Consider the following 20,184-nt stretch of genomic DNA (forward strand, 5'->3'; position numbering starts at 1 on the left):
CGAGCGTGAAAACACGGACGCCCTTGTGATAGATCTAGCCAGGGCCGCTGGGATCACACTGACAGCGGCGGATCTAGATCGCTCTCACCAGTCACCGGGTCGGCCAGCTGAGACGAGGCAAGCCACGACAGATAATAGCCAAGTTCGTCTCCTTCAACAAGAGACAAGAACTTCTTGAAGGAAGAAGGAATCTGAAAGCAGGACGAGTGCAGCATCACCCGAACCTGACGCAGCAAGTCCTAGCTCAGACGTTCATTGCTGAGAACCTGACCTGACCAACCTACCCTGACCGTCAGCTCCGCCGTAAGGGCAAGATCCATTCAGCCTGGACCAACAATTGCCAGATCAAGATCCGGACGAGGGAGCGCGGGCCTACGATCAAGATCCACTCCTTGAACAGCTTACGAGACATCTTCGGTGACGATCCGGACGTCCTAAGTGCTCTGCAGCAGAGCGGAGGTGCCGCCGCCCCAGCGCCGGGCGCTGGGTCCGCCCCTGCCTTGCCTGTGACCGGCGCGATGGACGCGGCGGTGCCGCGGAGGGAGCCCGGCGCGGGGCCTGGGAGAGTCCGGAGAGGGCTCTGTCACGCGTGCCCCGCCGCCGGGAGGTCTCGCCTCTACCCCTGGAGGGAGCGGCGCTGGCCCTGGGCTTGCGCCGCCGGGAGCTGTTGCTGCGGAGCCGGTGGGCGCTGGCGCTTCGGTGCCGCCGGGGTCGGGGGCTGGCGCTTCTTGGCCGGCGGTATCGGGAGCTGGCGCTTCGCAGCCGCCGGAGTCGGGAGACAGCGCTTTGCGGCCGGCGGTGTCGGGGGCTGACGCTTCGGGACCGGCGGTGTCGCGGGCTGGCGCTTCGGAGCCACTGGTGGAGGTATCTGGCGCTGCGGGGCCGGCGCCGGGTGCGGGTTCTGCAGCGGTTCCACCGAGTTCTGAGCCGTCGCTGGGGGTGGAGGCCTCGTCTACCTCGTTGAGCATCGAGGCTGATCCTGGTTCGCCTTGTAACAGTGTAAAAATGTTTAGTTCTTTGTCGCCAAGCCGCCCTCCGCCGTGCGTCCGTGGGTACGTGTGTCGGAGTTTGCATCTCCTCTGTCCGTTGCCATGGCGACGCCGCGCGACGCGGCGCGGCGAGAGACGCGGCGGGAAGGCAGTCGAGTCTGGGAACCCGCGGGGGTCTGTTATCGCCGTGTGATTGGCAATACAGTTTTTTGCCATTAATCTAGTCTCTCGTCTTAGAAGCCGGAAAGTACACGCGACCGGTAACATTGGGGGCTCGTCCGCTGCGTCCCTAGTCCAGCGAGACTCAGTACCGTGCCGTTAGTATTCTTTTTTTTTTTAAACGTAACTTGGTAATTTTCCGACGCCATGCCGGCCTCTGACCCCGCGCCGGCTAGTGATTCACCACAGCCGCCAGCTGACGCCATCACGGAGGCGAAACCGACGGCTATGCTCGAATTCATGGAAGAAATGCGGCAGCATATGCAAAATCAAGACAGGCAGATAACAGCGCTACAGCAGGCCGTATCTGTCAGGGCGGCTCCGGCGGGCGACAATGGCGCCGGTACAAACGATGCCGTCGCCCCCGTCGGGCCTCCAGTGAGTCGTGAGACGGTCCAGAGTCATCCGACTCGCTCTCACGACCTGCTCCCGTTTCGTGAAGATCCAGCAGAGCCCATGGACGAATTCTTCGCCCGGTTTGAAAGGTACTGTACGTCTGAATACCGCGGTACAATGGAAGACGCGCTGCCGCTGCTCCGTTCAAAGCTGTCGGGCCGCGTTCTGGAAATATTCGATGCTAACGGACCCCGCAGCCCGTACCCAGTGATCAAGCGCCGAATGTTGGAGTGGGCCGCTCGTCAGCGCGTCTACGAGGAGACGACTGCGACGGACGCATATCGGGACGCGGCGCGCCGGCCGGGAGAATCTCTGGCAGTGTATGCGTTCCGGCTGGCTGCGCTGTTCGAAGATGCGTACCCTGAGGCGGACAAACAGGTGAGCAATGATCTCCGACGTAAACTGCTGTCAACGCTGCCCACGTGTGCCGCTGACTTTCTCCGCCGGCAGCTGCGTTATGCGCTGATTAATCATGATACCACGCTCAGGTGGGATGGGTTGGTGTCATACCTGGAATGTGAACGATTCGAGTCGGAGGCTGATGGCACACACGACTCGTTATATGCACGTGCTTCAGCGGAGCACAGCAGTCAGTCAACGGCCGCGCGCCGGTCGTGCAAAAGCTCCCGCCCCCGGACAACGTCACCACGGTCACGTCCTGCGCACCACGACCTCCGTTTGTCCGCTGACGAGTCAGACAGCGACTCGGACTGCTCTCATCGTTCCGTCAGCGTCCCGTGCGGTGCATTTAAGTCACGTGGTGCGTCAGCCCGCGGACACCGCGCACCGACTGCCGTGCAGCCGGCACACTCGCCAACCCGCGACCGTCAAAGGAACCCTCTGCGCTGCGATTTCTGCCGCCGCCGCGGTCACACCGCGGACGAGTGCCGGCGTGCCAATGACCTGTGTTTCACGTGCGGCGCCTCTGGCCACTTTGCGCGTGACTGCCGCACCTCTCACGACGATGGGCCTGTCCCCTCAGCCCCAGGTCGCGCGCGCCGCCCCAGCTCGCCACTCCCGCTGGACAGGTCCCGAGAAGACCCGCCAAACCCGGCTGTAATGCATGCGGAGCGTGGGGCTTCTCGAGCCCTCCGCCGCGGCCGGCGTGCCCCAGCACTCAGTCAGACGGAAAACTAGATGGTCGTACTGCCGCGGCGGGGCCAGCCGCTACGACCGATTCTAGCCCCGCGCTTCCCCTGCATGCGGAAGCTGTCTTCGCCTCGTCTGCCCGACCGCAGCCAGCCCTTCACGCGAAGTTTACTGTGGCTGGGTGCTCTGAGAATGTGACGGGCGTGATAGACACTGGCTCTGACCGCTCCATGATCGCGCGACGCTTGGTTGATGATGCTGTGATTCGACCGTGTTCTGAGGTTGTTCACGCGATCGGCGGCCGCACGCTACATCCGGTGGGACGTGCAGAGGTCTCCGTTGTTCTGCACGGGGTGCCGCTTCAGCTCACAGACTGTCTGGTGCTCGACTCGGACCGCGCCGTAACTGATCTGATTATCGGCTGTGACGCGCTGGAACGACACAGACTGTGTATCGATGTCTCTCGCCGAGCGGTCACTGGCCGACATGTGGATGGTTCGCAGTGGACGCTGTACCTGCCTGATGGGGATCGCAACTCCGCCTGTGCGTATTTCGCCCGCGCAGTGCCCTGTCGCGCGACTCGAGACGTCACAGTTGCGCCTGGTGACTCTGTGACCCTCCCCTGCCTGATCAGTTCCCAGCCTACCTGCGACGTTTGTGATGCGCCCTCCCGCTCGTATGTGTTCACTGGGGACGTCGCCAGTGCGCCCTGCTTGCAACCTGTTGATGGAATTGTGGATCTGTCCGAGCCCTGTGTGCTGGTTTGCAACCGAGGCTTTGTACCAACCACTGTCCGGAAAGGTGCACTGATCGGCCAGCTGTACACTGCAGCGGACAGCATGTTTGACTGCGATCCTCCCGTGGAAGTCCTTGCCGCTTCGTCGGACGCCGCTGACGAACAGGTCAGTCTCCCGCCGTCCGCTGACGAGATACCTGGCCTCTCACGTGAACAGCGCGACGCCGTGCAGGAAATCTTCGACCGGCACTCGAGAGTGTTCGGGGGTGATGACGCTGACACCCCGCGGACTGCTCTGACCGCGCACCGAATCGAACTAATGGATGACACCCCGATCTACGTGCGACCCCGACGGATGTCTCCACCGATCGCCGAAGATGTCGAGCGTCAATGTCTGGAGCTTGAACGTCTGGGGATCATCGAACACTGCAACTCAGCATGGAATGCACCAATCGTTCCGATCCGGAAGCGCGATGGTTCGCTTCGGCTATGCATCGACTACCGCCGCCTGAACCGCCGCACCGTCACAGAGCGTTTCCCGATGACAGATGTAGCAGCAGAGGTCGATAAAATGCTTGGAGTTGCTCCAACGAACATCTTAGTCCCATCACTGTCTCCAACTTAGCCCTCGCCTGGCGGGAGGGGGGATGCAGCCTCCCTAAGTTTTTTTTTTCGCGAATAGCGTAAAAGGTGGTGTCGCGTAGCGCCGCAAAATTTGGCACAACGTCTGGGAATGAGCCTCTTGCGACATATCCTGAAAATTTCAGGTGCCAGTCATTTCAGGACCTGGACTATGAGTCGACTATGAAAAGTACGACCAGTATTGGTACTCACACCTTTCCTTTGAATTAGACGGATAAACAGGCGCCATGCCTATAAATTTGCCCAAGCAAATGATATGCTAGATGAACAATGCATGCACAACTGTCTAATCACTGCCAATTGCCGCGTCGGCACACCGACATCTCCTCACCTTCTCCCCACACGGCCTTGACTCCCCAACTCACACCATCACACTACTGCATACGGTGACCGGTCACACGGTGGATCTGAATGCCTACGTTTTCATGCCAAAGTCTGAAACAACTAACGATTATCATCAGCGTAGAAATGTTGAAATTTAGCATTTTAAAGCTTTTAACTTAAAACTTTATAAGTGTGTTTTAACGCACTTGTCCTTATTGATTGAGAAAAGAGCGCACTTTTGATCGTATTACCTTATACGAAGTAACGCAATCGAAGTGTGATTCCGGTCCACTGTGCGTTTTCAGGCGCGCTCGATAAAACACCCAGGCCTGGAGAAAGTTGGAAGGGTGATTTTCTGATCCTCCTTACCACAAAATGACCCTAAGCGAAAAAATGCCCGCGGGGCGCTGCCAACGCGTGCCAGCGGCCCTGCTAGTAAGGGCGAAAATCAATGCATGTGTATGCGGAGCACACCCTTAGCGCTACGATGGCTCCTTGGAGACACCTGGAGAAACCTCTGCCGGCAGAAGGGTCAGGTCCCTCGCAGAAGGCGCGGCACGGCGGGAGCTTAGCGGGTGGCCTAGCCGGAAAGAGGATGAAAATAGCCGACTGGCCCGACCCAGCGAGGGGTGACCGTAGGGTGACCAGGAGTGAATGAGGGAACATACACGCGGTACCGAGCAGCCGATAACAGCACCGGACGATTAGAAAGTCATAAGTCAATGCTGTATTTTAGGCGTAATGAAGCATCCATGTAGACGGGCGGACTGTCTCCAGCTCTTCCAAGTATTGCTAATATCTTGCTCCAACGAGCGTTGGCACGTTGGAAGTTTTATCGACCACTGTGTAGCAGATTCCGTCTACAGCGCGCATGATATGCGCTGGTTCAGCGCGCTGGACATTCAACGAGCCTACTACCAGCTTCCCATCGCAGAAGAGTCGCGGGACTTCACCGCGTTCAGCACGCAGCGGTCCCACTACCGGTTCCGATGTCTCAGTTTCGGACTGAAAAACGCTCCTGCTGTCTTCCAGCGCGAAATGCAGGCCATTTTCGCGGGATTCTCACGTCAGCAGCTTGTGGTGTATCTGGATGACCTGCTCCTGATGGAATCGTCTTTCTCCGGCCATCTGCAGCTCGTGGATGCTGTCCTGTCGGCGCTGGAGGCGCACGGGATCACGCTGAACACAGCGAAGTGTCACTGGTTTCAGCCTGAAGTAAAGTTTCTCGGACATCAGCTCTCGGCAGCTGGACTGCGCAAGGCCCCTGAGTACATCGAGAAAGTTCAGAGCTTCCCGCGGCCGCAGACTGTTCAGGAGCTGCGCCGGTTCCTCGGCCTCGTGAACTTCCAGCGGAAGTTCGTTCCCCGCTGCTCGGAGGTCGCTCGCCCTCTGTCTGAGCTCACCGGCCAGTCTGGCTCCACTGCGCTTACCTGGACACCCGAAATGACTGACTCGTTCGAACAACTGAAGGATGAGATCGCCCGCGACGTCATGCTTGCCTTTCCAGACTACAGCGACACCGCCAACCCTCTCTGTCTCTGGGTCGACGCTTCGGCCTATGGGGCTGGCGCGTGCCTCACTCAGCGTCAGGACGGGCGTGATCGCGCCATCGCGTTCGCCTCGATGTCCTTCACGAACGCCCAGCGTGGCTATTCAGCGACCGGTCGGGAACTCGCGGCGCTCCGATGGGGCGTGAAAACTTTTCATTCGTTCTTGGCTGGGGTTCATTTCATCGCGTACACCGACCATCAGGCCCTCGTTCACCTGCACTCACTGCGGTTGATTAACCATCGGGTCGCGAGAACCGTGGAAGAGCTGGCGGCCTACGACATGGAGATCCGTCACGTCCCCGGTCGTCTGAACGCTGCCGCCGACATGCTGTCCCGCGTGGGCGCCCCAGACGGCGCGCCGCCTGCGCCTAAGACTCCTGCCGACACGGGCCTCCCTCCCGGTCTCATCCTCTCGCATCGGCCGGAGGGGGGAGGGGACAGCCTGGTAGAGTGCCTCTGCGAGTGGATGAGCACTAACGCGCTTCAGCCGGCTGTCAACCGCGAGCTCCGTGCGGAGCTGATCGACGAGGCCCTTCGCTCACCGGGAAAATATGGGCTGAAACTCGACCGGTCTGTGCGCCAGACCTTGCGTTTGATGCGCCTGCCCGGACGCGTATATATCTTTCCCGAGCGAAAAAAACAAACATTCCAGTTTTTTGGCGCTTTTGTTTCAATTGTGGTGGTTCTGTTCGAAGGCCTATACAGATGGTGTTTGCGCAAAATTTCTAACGGAAAATCACCGACTATTTAGTGTCGACAGCTGCATATTAACTTTTTGAACACGCCTTCATCACTGCTTGTTTATTGGCTGTCTGTGGTATTGGGCTGTGTGGCTGTAGGTATATACCGTGTGTTGCTGGGTGATTGTGATAATATTTTGATGATTAACCTTTTCATTCAGCGGTAGAGACCCACAAGTTGACTCCATTATAAATATTGTCTCTTTATCATGAAACAGACTCAGAAACCTTGGCATGAATGCTCTCAGGCTCTCAAGAGAATGTTGAAATTCAGGTCTCAAAAGATTAAAATTACAATAATGAAATGTTTCACCTACCTTCCAAGCCATAAACACTCATACTGGTACTGGATGGAACTTAAAATAAAAAACAGGGGTGGATAATTAGGGGTTTGAAGCACCCCCTGGGATTTTCCACCAATGAAGTACCTACCTGTATGCTGCAGAGACCAGGGCCCTGTTTCACCGTTGATAGCAGCACGCTACTATCAAATTGCGCGAGCTGACGTAATGTGATGAGGTCACACTAATGACGTTTCGTGTAATCCGTGAGCTGCGTTTGGAACAGAGTTGCTGTTTCGTTGAATGCGATGTGTTTGATCGCACGGCCGTGAAGCTGTTGGCAGCAATATTTGATGACATCACACAGATTGACGGTGTCATGGTTTGCTGATGTTTCCATGGAAACCCAATTTGACACGTGTGATAGCAGCGTGCTGCTATCACCGGTGAAACAGGGCCCAGAATAGCATGGTCTGTGTTGCACATATTGATGCTGAAGCTATACCTACCTACCTATCAAATGTCTTTCAGATAACCTACCGAGTGTTCACATTCATCACAAATGCAGTCATTCTCCGGTATATTACATCTGATGTCCTGGGCATCATCAATGTCAGGTATGCACCCTTTACTTTTTTTCTATCATGCATCAGTGATGCATCCAATGTCTGAGTTCCTAAGTAGAACATATGCTATTTTCTCACCAGAACTGTAGTGTGTACTCCATAAGAAAAATGCTAATTTTTCGTATGTTTCTAGTTGAACAGAGTTTGCTCTTATTTTCTAGTTATTGTATAAAATGAAGTAATATACGGTTATCTTCATAAGCATGTACCGAATTACCTGTTCCTTTTGACTGACATTCAGTTCTTTATTTAAGTGTAGTTTTAAAGTAGGTAAATCAATTCTGTTCAAAGTTCTGAAGCCCTAGTCTGCTTCCCAGGCTGGCTCTACTCTACTCGACTGACACCTTTGTCAGTGTGGAGGCTTTCCGTCGGGCGGCGCTGGGCGTGACAGAGAGCAGCACGTGGCGCCAGGCCATCAACTTGGTGTGGCTCAGGTACATCGTTCCGGTCCGGACATCAGTTTAACTCGAAATGGTCACAGCTGTTGGGAGAAGCTGCATATCGGCAGTTCCCAGCAAGAACATCCCAAGTGTTAAATTTTCGAAACTGTGATTTTCATACCATTCGACTCAGCTCGACGAGCTGAGTCGAATGGTATAGAAATCTCAATTTCAAAAATTTGACACTTAGGATGTGCTTGCTGGGAACTGTCGATATAGGTACCTACTTCAAAAACAGGTGTTGTTGTGGAATGTGGACTGTGGAGGCAGTCAATGGGTAGCAGCTAATCGGCACAGTTCTGTTGAGTAGTAGTGGTTTTAAATGGTCATTGCCTCGATAAATGACGTTTATTTCTTCAGATGTGGGGATCGTCATAGGCACATAAGTATGTAATGTTTTATTGCCAGTGAATTGAGTGTATTATAAAAGAGCAGTGTTGTAATTGCCTCTGACTGACGCCCCGCTCCCCTGTTAGCGTGCCCGTGTCAGCGGCGGTGTCGGCGGCGCTGGCCGGCCTCTGGCTGCACGCGCTCAGCCAGCCGGCGCCCGAGGTGACCTCAGAGTACCGTCTGGGCGTGTGGGTCACCGCGGCCATGGTTGTACTGGAGACGGCCGCCCAGCCGCTGGTCATCCTGGCGCAGGCCATGCTCTTTGTCAAATTGAAGGTGAATGACGGCGGTGGGGTGACGCAGAGGAGAGGAACAGGGTGTCAGGGGAAAATATTTGAGGCGCGTCGGTTCCCCGATGACTCTGCTCGACTGCTATATGCTCGATGACTCTGCTATATCAGTGAAATTATATCCGAAGCTCAAATCGCCTGCTGCGACAGTCGTTTGCGGATCGTCGATCGTTCACACCGCGTTAATGTACTGTATTCTCCCTACCTTGCTGGCATATGTGGATTATCTCTGACTCTCTTATCGTCTTCTCGCCCCTCCCCATCTCCTCTCACCACTCTCTCACCCACCCGCTCTCCCTCTCTCCCAAGGTGGTAGCCGACATGGTCACTCTGTGCAGTCGGGTGGCGCTCAAAGCCTGGCTGATCGCCCTGTACCCGTCCCACGCCATCTGGGCCTACTGTGTGGGCCACGCGGTCAGCTCCGCTCTCCTCGTGGTCATCTATTACGGCACCCTGCTCTGGCACGTCCGCTCACCGGATAACTGTCTACCGGTGAAGTCGGCGAGCGAGCTGGGACCCAGACTGGTGCCGGGACAGGTGAGGCCAGTGAACTACATATTTGTAAAGGGGCGGGGTTTCAAATGTAGTCAAGCGTTTTCGCGGTCATAGTGGTTTCTTTTGGCCAAGTCGTCGCATTCTTCGTTTCATTTAGCTAGAACTTTAGGTCTAAGGCCTCTTAGACTGCAGTCAAACGGTATTAAGACCTACCTGTGTTACAGACAGCTCACGGCAGCGCTGGTTCGAGTATCCTCAGAAATAGAGCCAAAGTTGTGCTGCCACGTTTTCCCAGCAACCGCGTCTGCCTCTAACATTTCCTGTCGCGACGGTGGCGATGTGACCCGTGCTGCCATCTCTCTTCACTGATCAGTAATACCTCTCCACAAGTAAGCACACACTCCTCTGATATTAGCCAATTATACTCGTAGCTACTCTTCATCTCCGCTATAAGTCCTTACTGCCAGTCGTTGTGATCTTCATCTTGGTGTCTTTTTTTGTCATTCGGTTTGTTTTGTTGCCCAGCTTCTATCCTTCTGGCCATCTCTCCCCTTCTCGCCAGTCACTGGAAGGGGACAGTTTGGCACCTCTCCTCCAGCTGGTGCCTGACAGCTCCCTCCCCCTCCAGCCGGTGTCTGCGGTGGCGGGCCGGGTGCTACACGACCTACTCCGCGCTATGAGTCTGACCCTACCCCCTCTTCCTCCAGCCGGTGTCTGCCGCGGGGGGCCGGGTTCTGCACGACCTGCTGCGCGCCATGAGCCTGCTCTGTCTGGTTGCCGTCACGTTCGGCTGGAGCTACTCCCACCTGCTGCTGCGGCTGTACGGAGGCGCCCTGCTGACCGCCGGTCCGGCCGTCAGTCTGCTGCGCGCCCAGTGCGCCTACGTGCTCCTACTGGCGGTGAACGGAGTGCTGGAGTGCTACACGTTCGCAGTGATGCGCCAGGAACAGATCAATGGGTAAGTGCCGTGGAGGGTTTATGGAAGGCAGTCGGGAAATGGTCGGGGCTTAGTAAGGAGTGAGGTAAATTAGTCGGTAGAGGCTGAGCGGATTAGGAAATGACGTTCTCATGTTGGTTTTTGTTGTTAGACTGCCTTTTGCGGCTAAAGGCGAAGTGGAAAGGCTGGCCAGTCGTGTCGATAAAGTGAAGCTAGGAACGTTACTATCGGGCGCTTTGACAGGTGTTGTGGCGTTTTCCGGTGTTTCAGGTATAACCGGAAGATGGTGCTGCTATCTGTGATATTCGTCATCTCGACAGGGATCTTTACTAGGCTATTCGGCGGGGTTGGATTGATCCTCGCCAACTGCGTCAATATGCTGACCAGGATATACGTTTGGTGAGTTTTTGTGTTTTTGAATAGATTTGATTTGTCCTAATTGGTCTAATTATTTACATCATTATCCAATCTGTCATGGATAGTCAATATCACGCTTTATTCGCCGATCTCGATATACTTGGATCTCGTTACTTCACCCGTCCATCGACTGATACGAATGTCTGCTGTCCCCAATAGTGTCCTGTACCCCTCTCAATTCTCATCCCGTGCCCTCCCCGTATGCTGCTGGTTCCCGATACAGTGTCCCGTGCCACTCTCAACCATCATGTCTTCGTCCCATTTTCTGCTGCTGCTGCCCGCTCGCCCCGTCCAGTGTGTTGCTGGCGCTTGATGCAGTGTCCCGTACCCCTTTCACCCTGTCCCCACCCCGTGTGTCGCTGATGCCCGATACAGTGTCCCGTACCTCTCTCGTATGTATGTATTGTATGTATTACCTTCATGGACAATCCACGCGGGGCGTGGCGATTACAGTCCGATTACTCTCACCCTGTCCCCGCCCCGTGTGTCGCCAGTTACCGGTTCGTGGCCGGTCTGCCGCTGGAGCCGGCGGTGTCCGTGCCGCCGCTGCTCGGTCTCCGCCCGCCGCCCGCCGTGGCTGCCGCGCTGGTGACCGCCGGCCTGCTGGCAGCCGGCTCCGAGAGCTGGCTGTATAGTCTCTCTTGAAAGTATCGCGTCCTGGGCTGCGGCGGCTCAGCGAACTATTCCATTCAGTTTGAGGACCCCAGTAGGGAGGTCATGGCCTGTATCATAAAAAGTACGCTGTAACACGATTTCACGCCAGCGGTAGAAGGAAAATTGCTATATGACGCAGGCCCCAGCGGCTGACAACTGGGTCAAAACAGGCGGAGGCCGGCCAAAGGTCATGCTCGTATCGCTCTCCCTTGACCCCGTCCACCGCCCCAGGCGGATACCGGTGCCTCTTGGGCTCACCAGCCGGACGCTCATTGGTGTGCCTTTCTGGGCGCCAATCACTCAGTGTGCGTGACGCGTAAAATCACAACGAAGCGAAGTTCCGCCATAACCCCAGTGGCGGATCCAGGGGAGGGCAAATAGGGCAATTGCCCTCCACAAAGGACATCATTTTTAACATTACGTCTATGGCAGTGCATGAAAAGAGACAATAAATTGTGATGGTTTGCCCCTCCCAAAACTTTGGGTTGGATCCGCCTATACATAACCCTTACTGTAATGAGGCCTTCTGAATGACGTAAACAGGTCATGCGGGGTGTGGGGGGGGGGGGGAGGAAGCCTGGCATCAAATAAGTTTTTAAAAAGAACATGGCTGAACAGCATTATTTTTTCTTTTTTGTCGCCGTTCGTTAACCGGCTCATTAAAAAGAGAGAACTTCAAATATAAGACTAAATGGCTAGACAGCGAATTGGCGAACTGGCTAGAGAGATAATTCTTGTTTTTGAATCCGCTTACGAGTGCATGTGCAAGCACGGATGCATTCTGTTAGCGGGTGCAACAGATGATTTTTTAGGTATATGCGCACGAGTTTCCGGATTTTACCCCCCCCCCCCCCCAAAAAAAAAAAATGTGACAGTCGTGCCGATGACGAGTCAAATTGCTAACTTTGCAATGAAACAAATCTCAACAAATCCTCTGCGAGTAGGGTGGCCTCCGTTGACCACATGCTTAGCTACCATCACAAGTAACCGGATGGCGACTGCCACCCCCCCCCCCCCATCCCTCCGCAGTCCGCAACCACTTCCCTCGGCCCGCTGCGCCGGCTGCCTCCGCGTGTCAGGCTTCGGTCAGTGCTACCAGCGCGGCGGCTCTCAAACCTTTCCGCTCAACCGCGGCTGGGACAGGTGGCGCCTTCCTTCGGAGTCGCGATACTTTCAAGAGAGACTATACCCCAGCTCCGCCGCCGCCCATGTGGCTGTGGGCGCGCTCTGTGGGGCCGCCGTGGTGGCCGCGGCAGTGTACAGCGAGCCCCGCCTCCTCCAGGCGGTCAAGGAGCGGGTCGGGGATAAACTGAAGCGCAGCTAGCGGGGAGTGCTACTCACATGGTCACGCAGGGAATAGGGGTTGTTTTGTTGTGATATTTATGTGCATTTTGGGTTGAATATACACCGTGCCTGTCAGTAGAGTGGATCTATTAATTTTAAGACTGGTGCGACTGCAGGGGGCGTTGAGGCTATCGGCCATTTGAGAGCTGGACAGTGCTTGAAAGCAACTTCCTACCGATGAATTCTGGCATTCAGATCCTAATTATAGCCATTTGTGATGAACGATGGCGATGCAGGGGACGGCAGGGGAGGTGAAGGGATGGCACCTCCCTGGAGCTTATGGTAATCGCGGAAGCCCATTACCGTTTACCACCACTGCATAGCCAAAGTGGTAAGACCGGAGAGACGCGATCAGGCCGGATTGCCAGTTGTCGATTCCTCTATCGTTGTAGAGGTCGCTTGCAAAGTGAGATGACTGCTTTTCGTAGAGGGCGGTAAAATCGTGGCCGGTTAGCGTCTGGTGGGGCTTGTAGGCTAATGATGGGCACGACCGGGTGCTGTATGCTATGTGTGGTGACAGCGGCGTTCCTGAGCGTAGGGTGTATCTCTTGCTCTGAAGTCCAGAAGTCCTTATCGTTTTTGTGCATTCACTTTGTCAGTGCCTGATGTCAGTGTCAGTGTTTGTCAGTGTTTCATTCTGTAGCAGACATGCAGTCATATTTGGTTAAATAGAACCTTGCAGTCTGAGGCAGTCTTTTCATTACAGTACCTCATTACAGCGTCTCATTCATTACAGTTCAATATTTAGAAATGCAAGACATTACACATTAGGGCCGATCGGGCATAGAAATACAAAACAACAGTATACGCTCGCTGGCTATTATTCTGAGACTCAGCATTGAACCTGCCATCACTACAATACAGGAGGCGACAGGTGTAGAGGTGATGTCATACTCATTTATCAAGTTCTGCTGACTTGACCCACAAGTTGACTCCATTATAAATATTGTCTCTTTATCATGAAACAGACTCAGAAACCTTGGCATGAATGCTCTCAGGCTCTCAAGAGAATGTTGAAACTCAGGTCTCAAAAGATTAAAATTACAATAATGAAATGTTTCACCTACCTGACCTTCCATTGCCATAAACACTCATACTGGTACTGGATGGAACTTAAAATAAAACAGGGGTGGATAATTAGGGGTTTGTAGCACCCCCTGGGATTTTCAGAATTCTCTACCGCTGAATAAAAAGGTTAATCATCAAAATATTATCACAATCACCCAGCAACACACGGTATATACCTACAGCCACACAGCCCAATACCACAGACAGCCAATAAACAAGCAGTGATGGAGGCGTGTTCAAAAAGTTAATATGCAGCTGTCGACACTAAATAGTCGGTGATTTTCCGTTAGAAATTTTGCGCAAACACCATCTGTATGGGCCTTCTAACAGAACCACCACAATTGAAACAAAAGCGCCAAAAAACTGGAATGTTTGTTTTTTTCGCTCGGGAAAGATATATACGCTGCCCGGACAGCCGCTGGCTGTGGAGCTGCTTGCGGTTTTCGCCTGCCTGTTCGATGTGAGAGTTCTGGTGCACTTCGGACCTGATCATCCCATGACCTTCTGCAGTGCGCGCCATTGGAAACACGGCAACATTCACCTGCACTGTCTGGCGGGCATTCACTTTAACCCCCTCGCTGAGACCGGCGCGCTAGATGAGCAGAACCCCGTGCTCTCAGCGTACATCGTGAACGAGGAGCGAGCTCGTGGCGGCTCGGATCAGGGACTGTCTCGGCGACACAGTCCGGAAGCGCAAGTGAAGAATCTGCAGAGCGAGGCAGAGGAGACAAAGGGTCCTGCATGTGGCCATCTGTTCAGTTCGCGCTGCTCGGCAGCAGCGATCTGCAATGGACAGGCGGCCTGCGCGCTGCTGGATAGCGGCGCGGCCGTCAGCTTGTGCAGTGCTGACTCGCTGGGGCGCCTCGGCTTCAGAGATTCCGACGTTCGACGCAGCAATGTTGCGCTGCAGGGACTCGCTGGATTGACGTTCGGAACCGAGTACGTTGAAGCTGAAGTCGCACTTTCGCCTGAGATGAAGACAGTTCGCGTGCCGTTGGTGATTGAGCGTAGCAGCTCGTTCGGTCACTGCCTGCTGCTGGGTGTGAACTTCCTGCACGAAGCTGGCGCGATCATCGACGTGAACCGGCGAGAGGTGACCTGTGGGAATCGCGTGAGTCCCCTGTTGGAGCAGCAGCATGCGCCAGATGCTGACGCCTTGGTCGGACTGACTCAGGTGCAACGCGTGCCAGAACTCCCAGCTGTACAGTGTGTCTAAAAAGAATGTACCGTCGCCACTACGTGGCGCTGGTGTCGCGAGCCGGTAGTTGGCTGAATCCGCACCAGACCACACATTCCCAAGCGCTAGGTGACAGCTGCGCAGCGGCCGGTAGTAGCGTAAGCCCGAACCTTCGTGACACGACCCCGCGGGGGGTGAGGGAGGGGAGCGGGCGGGGCAGCGCGTGTAGGGAGGGGTGCTCCAGCAAGCTGGCAGTTGTCGCGGCCAAAGGTCAAGGGGGTCACACACCAAGCGAACGGACGCTGATGTGGGTTCGTGGGGATCATGAACTTGTGTGTGGTAGGTGCGTCTTGCGATGCACGGGTGATACGCCAGGTCTAAGCCAAATGATTCAGGGGAGAGCTGAAGAAAAACACCTGGTCAACTACGGCGAATACCTAATAGTGCTGAAAAATGGAAAGCATGGGTCAATGCAAGCCTTCATGACTATAAACAACTTTCTGAGGACGCAAAGGCCAGCATTGAAAAACGATATCCGGATCGAAATTAGCAATGATTTATAATTAAATGCCGAACTAATAGCGCTGCAAAACCCTCCTAGTAAATTGTCAAGTCGGATTATACCCACTTGAATTAAACTATCCTAAATAAAATTGTTAATTAACTTTCTAACACTGACGTTCTTTATCATACGATAAGTATGGGGTTTGGTCCGGAAATGATATACAACTATCTCAAATTCTCAAGCACACGGAATCGTGATTTCATGCGCTCCTTGCAAGGTCTGATGCTTCAATTTTGCTTTGTTGATCTTGCGTGACGTCATTTATCACGTAACTAAGGCTATCAGTTTTTCGTCAATAACTCCCGATCAACTAAAGCTACCGAGTCGATAAAGCCACTAATGGACATGAAAAGACCTGCCGAATCGATTGATATGCAATATGACCTCCTTTGACCAGCTTCGTGACCTGACGGGCTGTGACCTGACCTTGACCCGAGGTTAACACCTTAAAGGGACCCTCCCACCTACAAGAAAGTTAATGAATTGGCACGAAAGTGATGTCGCTCGGTTCAGAAAGAGCGAAAACGAATATCTACCAAATTTCATCGAAAAATATTCACCGGTTTTCAAGATATTAGACTTTTACTTTTGTTTACTTTTTGGGATCTCCGCTGTTCCTAGCGACTTTATTTGAAAGTGCGGCATTTGTTGCGCGCAAAGCAGCATATACCACCGCGTGCTACCAAACGTTTTAGTAAAAGATTTAAAAATCGTTAGATCTCCGCTGACGTCACAAATTCTAAGGGGGCATACCAATGCACTAGCCCCTTAGAATCCGAAAACTGCAAGTTTGAAATTCCATATCTCCGAATTAAAGCATTTGTCGATGTTGTGAGTGCCCAAACCGGTATTTGCAGGCCATGGCCACCAATTTGGCTATCTCAACTCAAAACTAATGATAAGGTGGGAGTGTCCCTTTAACTCTCGCCCGTAGGTATTGGTGTTTTTTCCAGCCGCAAACGTATAAGGGGGGTCCGTTGGATCCACCCTTGCCGTTTCGCCTCTGATCGAGCTAGAGCTTCGCGGAAAAAACGAGCGTGTTGGCCGTGACGAGAGGAAGTCGATGATACCCAATTTTAAGGTCCTAGGTCATCGGTTGACTTTCCAGGTCAGGTCAATGACCCAAAAGTCGGGAAAATCGGGACCTGTTAGAAAGTCGTAAAGCGTGGCTGCTATGGGGTTTTCGGGGTGCTGATCACGAATATCATGCTAGTTTTGATCACAGATGATGTCTTCATGCAGTTAGGCCAGGTCGGGTCAGGTCAGGTCAGGTCAACCAGTAAGGGTATTCGTAGTAGGTGGGAACCGCCTCTGACAGCTTCGCAACATGTTACGAGGGCACCAAAACTACTTCGTAAATGTTCATATGGCTGCTAAATTCGAATTCAGCTCCTAAAACTGGCCTAGAAACATGTAAAACTCGAAAAAGTGAACCAAGGTCATCAAAGGTCAATGACCTGACCTGACTTTCCGGTGACCTTAACACCCACCCTAATGCATGGAAGCAACATCATATCCCATGTTTGAACGCTTAAAACCACGAAAAGACTGCAAACGCGCCGCTAATGCGAGCCGACATACGCCGAATCGCGATTCCGGCCAAACATGGTCTCGAAAAGTAGGTCGCAGGTCAAAGGTCATTAAGGTCAGGGTCATGACAATTTCAGGGTGGGTGTAAAATTGATTAACGCTAGGGTACTGAAAGTTTCGTCGCGATCGGCCGCTTTTTACGCGAGTTATTCGCGAAAAACCGAGGGAGGGGGGTCCGTTCGACCCCCCCCCTCTATACGGGCGAGGGTTAAGTTGATCTCACCCGAAGAAAAAGTATACCATTCGACACGCCTGAGCTAGACAAACACGATGCTGCTAAAATCGCGGATCTGCGATCATTTTTAGCGAAGTTATTTACCAAAAACCGAACCTGTGCCTTGGGCCACTTGACCTGACCTCCGAAGTCATCGGCTGACCATGGTCCTTAAATCGGAGACCAATCGCTGCATTTCGTAACGACGCACACGATCGTTTCTTTCGTGAGGCTCTAGCTCAATTAGGGGCGAATCGGCAAAGGGGATTGTTTCCTCACTTCCAACCCCCAACGTCCCCTCGGTATTCAGAAAACCTGAAGGTCCGGTGAGGGTTAAAATGTTTCTCCTGAACGAGGAAGAAATGTTAAAGTCAAAGCTCTATAGACGTCCTGTAAAAGTGGCCATGATAATAAAGTCGTTAGAAATAAGATGCTTTTTAAACGACTTCCTCATATAAAATCGGGTGCTGGGACCAAACTTATAAACGCTTTAGAATGGACAGGGCGTCACTGGCTGAAGTTTGGGTGCAGAAAACGGCTATTACCTAAATGCAAAATGGTTTTCATGCATTTCAGTCAATTAATTGTATATTGTCGGTCCCAGTGGCCGAGCTAAAAAAAATCGGTAGTGTTTTGCATCTTTTACGCCCTAAGAAACTACACCATCTATCAAAGTGGGCGGGCTTATTTGAATGGGAGGGCGCATTATGCACGAATCGTGTGCTTTCGTTTATTTTGGACTGTATTTTACCACATCCACTGCTGGTATCACTATTAATATTATCTAATGCCGTGAATACGACAGCATTCCATTTATAAGATTGGGCCAATGGGGTCGCGCCCCGCGAGCTCGGTTTTCCGCTGGGCCGCTACAGGCCAGGAAGTCGGTCTTCGCCTGAGGGCAGGACAAAGGTCAGCGAGGGAGTGCGGGGTCAGCCAGGTATCGCCAAGTGCCGAGCGGATGCCGCTCCCTCCCCTCTCTTCCCCTCTTCTCCCCTCCCCACCTCGGTATAGATGGGGAGGGACCGAACTGCCAATGACATGCGAGCGGTCAAGGCCGCTCGCGCGGCAGCGACCCTGGCGGCCGGGTGCCGCAACTGGGATTCAGCCAAGTTACCGATTCGCCTCCTGTGGGAGAGCCAAACCAGGGGACATACTTTTTAGATATACTGTACGCGAACATCAGCAGCACAACCGGGCGATCCGCTCTCTCGCTCATCATGTGCGGCGGAAGACAAGCAGGGCAATGCTGCCACGATCTCTTCGTCACTTCCGCAAGCACTGGGATCGAGTTGCCATGGTCGAAGGACTGGTGGTGTATCAGTTCGATGAGCACAGACATGTGCCGGTGGTGTCCCGAGACTGGCTTGTGGAACTGGTTGGGACCATGCACGAAGAGTCGGCTCACGCCGGTCGCGACAAGCTAATCGACATGGTGACCCAGCAGGTATTCTGTCCCGGGGCGGCCAACATCGTGGCGGACGTGGTTGGCGCATGCAAGAAATGCCAGCTCTTCAAGCCGTCTTCCCACGTGAAGACTCCTCCGACCATTCGGATCACCACCAGCGCACCGTTCGAACTGATCGAGGCAGACTTGGTGATGCTTCCCCGCAGCGGACGCGGCCACATCGGGTGTCTTGTGGTGGTCGACCATGCCTCTAAGTTTGGTATCGCGGTGCCGATTCGGTCCAAGTCATCGCCAGCGGTTGCTACGGCATTCGAACAGCGGGTGCTGCCGGCACTCCTTCGTCCAGCGGCCCGTTGTCTGACGGATAACGGCGGAGAGTTCTGCGGGGCCGAGTTCGAGGCTGTGCTGGAGCGATGGGGCATCGTCCACGCTCTGTCCACGCCACTGCGCGCACAAGGTCACGGCGCGGTGGAACGCTTGAACCGGACGCTTGGTCAGTCCCTGCGAATGTTGGACGGTGCACCCGGCGACTGGGACCTACGCCTTCCCCGAGCCGTGTCAGCGTACAACTCGACCTTGCACTCCGAACTGGGCGTGTCGCCAGCTCAGTACCTACTGGGGCGCGCGCACGAGATCAGCGATGTTCCGCGAGTCCCGTTGACGACGCAGCGTACATGGAGTCCGGGACATCCGAGCTTCGCGCCTTTCCGTGTCGGCGAACAGGTCAAGAAGGCGGTCGAACGCCCTGGCAACCTGCTGGCCAGCAAGCTCGGACCTCGCTACGCTGGCCCGCTGACAGTGACGCGAGTGAATGACAACGGCGTGACCTACGAGGTCAGCGACCAGAGACGGCACTCACAGCGAGCCCACCACGCGCAGCTGAGACCATGGAAGAACCCGCCAGCGTACATCCAACGAGCATCTCCGCGCGTACGTCGGCTCTTCCACTGGGCGAACGACGAACCGGAGCCACCAGACGAGGCAGAACGGACCGCCTCCATCAACCTTCACGTGCCGTGTGGCCTGGTACCGCAGTCGACACAGCCCGGGATAACGAGACATGAAGTGACGACGCAGGCGGCGATGCCAAGTGATACAGTTGAATACGGAACGACAGCGCCGTGTGAAGGGTCACCACCTCGACCTTGCCTGCGGACCCCACGACAGGGTAGCGAACAGGAGACCCAGGGAACGCCACGGCCACGCGCTGAAGGATCTCCGCCGCGACAGGTACGATTCCAGCTGCCAACCACCACCGAGCCTTCCGACGATGGTCTGCGCAGATCTTCGCGGACTCGACGGCCGCCGCAGTGGCTAAGCGACTACGAAATGTGAGGCGTATTCAGGGATACGTCTGTGCGTGTAGCGTACACTGTACGGTTCTCCAGGGTATTAGTCGTTGGTCGCTCGGCGAGCGGGAGGGCAACCAGTTCCGCCCCTGTATCGCGTGACCCCTTGCTCCGCCCAGTTACGCACGAGCGTACTCCACGCCGCGTAGTAGCGTGGGGAGGGGAGGGTTAGAGTGGTGACATGTGTAGAGGCTAGAACCGGTTTCCACCGCCATGCCACCGCCCAGCGACATGGAGCGGGGTCAGTGACCAGG

General features: G+C 54.5%; 1 protein-coding gene across 1 annotated transcript; it reads right to left on the minus strand.

Moving 5' to 3' along the window:
• Window positions 1-434: 434 nt before the first annotated feature.
• Window positions 435-968, minus strand: LOC122372140 (skin secretory protein xP2-like). Its single transcript, XM_043349022.1, has one exon. The coding sequence runs from the start codon at window positions 966-968 to the stop codon at window positions 435-437; it is 534 nt and encodes a 177-aa protein (XP_043204957.1).
• Window positions 969-20,184: the final 19,216 nt, after the last annotated feature.

The sequence above is a fragment of the Amphibalanus amphitrite genome, unplaced genomic scaffold (assembly GCF_019059575.1).
Source record: "Amphibalanus amphitrite isolate SeventyFive unplaced genomic scaffold, NRLGWU_Aamphi_draft 001322F_arrow, whole genome shotgun sequence".
Classification (NCBI taxonomy): Eukaryota; Metazoa; Arthropoda; class Thecostraca; order Balanomorpha; family Balanidae; genus Amphibalanus; species Amphibalanus amphitrite.

Excerpts from the sequence above, each read along its gene's own strand:
- LOC122372140 (XM_043349022.1), bottom strand. The coding sequence starts at position 968 with ATGCTCAACGAGGTAGACGAGGCCTCCACCCCCAGCGACGGCTCAGAA.